Source organism: Perissodus microlepis, chromosome 18, assembly GCF_051167445.1.
Source record: "Perissodus microlepis isolate ML-2025 ecotype Zambia chromosome 18, ASM5116744v1, whole genome shotgun sequence".
Taxonomy (NCBI): domain Eukaryota; kingdom Metazoa; phylum Chordata; class Actinopteri; order Cichliformes; family Cichlidae; genus Perissodus; species Perissodus microlepis.
The window spans coordinates 34,290,395-34,294,741 of NC_140478.1; the positions used below are offsets into that span (position 1 = coordinate 34,290,395).

Consider the following 4,347-nt stretch of genomic DNA (forward strand, 5'->3'; position numbering starts at 1 on the left):
TGTCAGCGGACGCATCATCGTATGGCTTAGGGGGTGTGTTGCTTCAAAGATGGGACGAGGAGTGGAGACCCGTTGCCTATGCGTCACGCTCCCTCACTGCAACAGAACAGAGATACGCTCAACATATGTGGGAATCAACATACCCACATATGCCTACAGCTGCATTCGATCCATTTTTCTTCCTCTCTCGTTGTCCCTCCTTGTTCGTCATTGAGTTGGCTGTAGAGCAGGCCATCTGCTAACTGGATGGTTGTTGGTTCAATCTCTGTGTGCTCTAGTCTGGAGTTCTTACCAAGGTGTCCTTGGACAAGTTACTGAACCCCAACTTGGTCTCTGATGCATCCATTGGCATGTGAACGTTAAAAAGCAGAATACACTGTGTATAATGCTTTCAGTGCTCGAGTAGAAAAGCCACTGAAGGAGTATGGGACCTGGCACATGTGCTTGGACTGTGGTAGATTGTCTTTCTCTGAGGCACACGAGAGAGTCATGCATCGTCTGTCACTGGGAAGGATAGAAGACCAGATCAGTGTTTCCTCACATTACTGCAAATATTCCTCTGTCTCAGCTGACTCCTCTTTCCTACTTGATTCTTTTCTTCATCATAATTGAAATGGAAGATGTGCAGTCCTCTGACACATCTTTTATTTCAGTTTCACATTCTGAAAATTCAAGAAACTTCAAGAAGCCCAGCTCACTTTCTTTCCAAGCTCCTCAGACTACCATGTGCTGGATGCCTGAGAACCTACTTGAACATAGTTCAGATTCTTCATCACTTTTCTTCACTTCATAGCCTTCTTCCACTTCTGCAGGTGGGTGATGTGCTTTTTCAGAGAAAGGGTAACATGTGCTCTAAATATTGACAATATTTTCTATATCTTCTAACCCTGGATCTTCCTGAACATTGATTCTTCCTCCTCATTATACTAGAGGACAATATGTGCTTTGTTCTACTGGTCATTGCTTTGCACAACATAGTAAAAAAAAGTAAGCACCTTGATGCGACTGTTGTTTTGATTCAGCGCTGTATAAATAAAATTTCATTGAATATAGAGCACCTGCCTCCTCATTGTGCTGCCTGTTGTTGTTGTTGTGGTTGTTATGACCAGTGCTTGACCCCACACATCAGTGATCCAAGATCAAAGATGTTTGAAAGCAGTATGGTGTGAAAATATGACTCTTTGCAACACTTTGTACTTTGGGGTCATTTTTGTACACGAGGACCACAGGTGTTATAAAATCCAATAAAAACCCCATAAATAAATCAAATTACTTAAAACTTATTCCAATCATGCATAGCATAGTAATGAATAACTTCTGTTATTTTCAGACCATTTGATGAATAAAAAACACATTTTTGATAGCAAAAGATTTCTTTAGAGGACAAAAATGACCCAAGGACAACACAAGAGTGAAAATACATTGATGTTTTTTTTTTTTTTGCACTAATAAAGTTGTGGAGTTGTAAAGTATTTTGTCTTGTGTCAGTTATATCGTTATCGCAAATTTTCAAATGTATATGGTGATAAATATTTTTGGCCATATCGCCCTGCTCTACTCAGGGAGTGAGGCAGGGTCTACGGCTCTTCTGATCGATTACCTCCAGATCTGAGGTTTATTTGGTCCAACTGACTCAGAGGGAATCGACCAGAGTCAGCTGAGAGATCGATGAAGGATGATCAATGTTCAGCTCGAGCCGTCCCTCAGCGGGTGGATCGATGACGTGATCAGCATGAATGTTAGGATGAACCTTTACTTTGAAGCAGATGACTTCCTGTTTGGCTTGGTGTTCGGCAAACTGAATCAGCTCATTTAAAACGCTGATGGGCACTGGTTACCGTGGTGACCTAACAGGTAAACAGACCTGCTCTGCAGGAACACGTATGACGGTGTGAACACGTTAACTTCCTGCGTCTGTTTATCTATTTTGTCTCACATCAATTATATCGTCAGTCATATCGTTATCACAAATTTTCAAATATATCTAGTGATGAATATTTTTGGCCATAATGCCCTGCCCTATTCCTGAGAGCCGAGCACGTGGACAAGCTTGTATTTCTGCACACTAATGTGGAAACTGAAAGGTAAGCACTGAGAAAACACTCCAACATGTAACATTTAATAAGTAAATTCCCTTTTTCAGGTTGCACAAAGTGTTCCACTGCAGGGCTGCATATTTAGTTTTTAGCACTTTATGTTGTTGCTGTGTTTACTTGGATGAATCCTTCAAGCTGTTTCATTTGGATTTATTTCTGTGTGAAAGTTGCAGAGAGCATTTTTTTAAATTATTATTTTAAAATCAAAGTACTCAATAAGTAAGAGCTCAATGTTACATTGTTTACATATTTTTCATGTTAAACCGAAGAGTTGATTTTTCATGAACGTAGTTTTTGATTGACTTCTGATAAGGCAGATGTGAACTTGTCCACGTACCCCTCAGTTTCATTTTAAGCACTTCATAGTTTGGACTGTTTACTGTGAGTTTTCCTAAAATTAAATCCAGTCTTAACGTAATAACGTCTGGCTTTTAGTATTGCCTCCCCTGTACTGTCATACATACTGCATATTCTTGCCACTACACACCCAGTGTTGCTGCTGTCGCTATTGTGTGTGCTCGTTGTTCTTTAAATAACCCGAGCCCAGTTCCTTGTATGTGCATACATACTTTTGTCATTTTAAATTATGCAGAGCACAGAGTCGATGCGGATCACCTTTTCCTTTTCTTTTCAGAGCTTAAAGAACAAATGACGATTTGAAGCAAAATTTAAACTTTTTATATTTTAAAAACTTAAAACTTCTTTTCACAAACAGTTTAAAAAACAGTTTTTAAAAAGGTTAAAACATCTGACTAAAAACTTCAGTTCGTCTCATCAGTTATTGATCCTTGCTGGTGATGTCATGTGGTCACCACTTGTAGTATTTCCAGTCATGTGATCTGCCTGGCAGCAGCGGCATCCACGGTGGTTACGGGCTGCAGATGTTTCCACGGATCCTGCATCATAGACGGGCTGAAGTATTTCTGCACGGGCGCGTCTGAAGACTGAAACAGACAGCAGTTATGACACGTTTAAAACACGTCACAGACACACGTCTCTCACACGTCACGTGACAAATCTCTCTAACGGAGTCAGCTTTTCAGGAAGTTTTGGTTTAACAGCTGTTTATTAAACACTCACTACATCTGCTTCTCTCTGCTCTGAGATTACAGTGAGAGTGACGCCCCCCCCCTCCCCGAAACCTCCGCCTGTCCTCAGGTGGACGACCTCCTGCTGATCATGAGCCCCCCCCACCCACCCAAGACAAAGAAGTGTCACCTGAAATCGATCTTATTAATGATCAGGCTGACTTATGAATGACTCACGGATCATCTGTACCGATCAGGCTGTCTGATTGGGAGTGCTGCCAGTTCTGATCCAGCCTCGGATCCTTACCTTGAAGTTCGGAGCTGAAGTTGGACTGAGGGACTGTGGCCGCCGGAAACCGTCCCCTCTGCGCCGCATCGGACCCCGGAAACCGCGCGAGCCGCTGCCGAACGCGGCCGGAGAATCTCCGAACCCCCGGGAACCGTTTCCGAACCCGGCTGGAGATCCGTCTCTGTATCCTCGATTAGAACCCGGAGAGTAGCCTGGAGATCCCGGTGAGTAGGGGGAGTAGCCCCGCGAGGAGCCTCCGTATGGGGAGCGGGGGAAGCCCCAGCCGGACGCCGGTCGTGGAGCTCCGGGACTCCGCTGATGTCTGTCTGGAGCGCGGAACATGTGAGCGGGTAAAGAGCGGGAGAGGAGAATCAAACTGCTGCCACAGGACGACGGACAACACAACAAAACACCAGGAGGCCGGAACCGGAAACACAGCTTTCAGCTCCGCCCACAGACTGCAGCGCCGCTCAGCGGACCGCAGGGTGAACAGTTCTGTTCATATCCGTGTAAAGCAGGGCTCAGCAACCTTCAACACCCAAAGAGCCACTTGGACCCGGTTTCCACGCAAAAGAAAACACTGGGAGCCGCAAATAATTTTTGAAATCTAAAATGAAGATAACACTGTATATATTGTTTTTTTTTACCTTTATGCTTTGTGTGAACAACTAAAGTAAGTAAGTAAAGTTTATTTATTAAGCGCTTTTCACAGACAGGTAGTCACAAAGCGCTGTACACAAATATTAAAATAAACAATACAATCAATAGACATTATACACAATGTAAAAGATCAAATGTAAATAATGTAAAGAATATAAAATACGTAGATCAACAAAAGGCTTGTTTGAACAGAAACGTTTTTAACTGCTTTTTAAAAGAATCCACAGAGCAACTAAGGTGTGTTGCTTAAATCCATGAAGCGCTACAGAGAAAA

General features: G+C 42.9%; 1 protein-coding gene across 1 annotated transcript; it reads right to left on the bottom strand.

Moving 5' to 3' along the window:
- Window positions 1-2,758: 2,758 nt before the first annotated feature.
- On the bottom strand, window positions 2,759-3,871 carry mplkip (M-phase specific PLK1 interacting protein). Its single transcript, XM_084913743.1, has 2 exons — window positions 3,432-3,871; window positions 2,759-3,040 (listed from the first exon to the last, which is right to left on the bottom strand). The coding sequence occupies exons 1-2, from the start codon at window positions 3,753-3,755 to the stop codon at window positions 2,927-2,929; spliced, it is 438 nt and encodes a 145-aa protein (XP_084769869.1). The 5' UTR covers window positions 3,756-3,871; the 3' UTR covers window positions 2,759-2,926.
- Window positions 3,872-4,347: the final 476 nt, after the last annotated feature.

What these genes read in the sequence shown, in the direction of transcription:
- mplkip (XM_084913743.1), bottom strand. Translation starts at nt 3,755, where the DNA reads ATGTTCCGCGCTCCAGACAGACATCAGCGGAGTCCCGGAGCTCCACGA. An exon ending in CTTCAGCTCCGAACTTCAAG is followed by an intron (nt 3,041 to 3,431) that starts GTAAGGATCCGA and finishes TGTCTGTTTCAG; the next exon opens with TCTTCAGACGCGCCCGTGCA.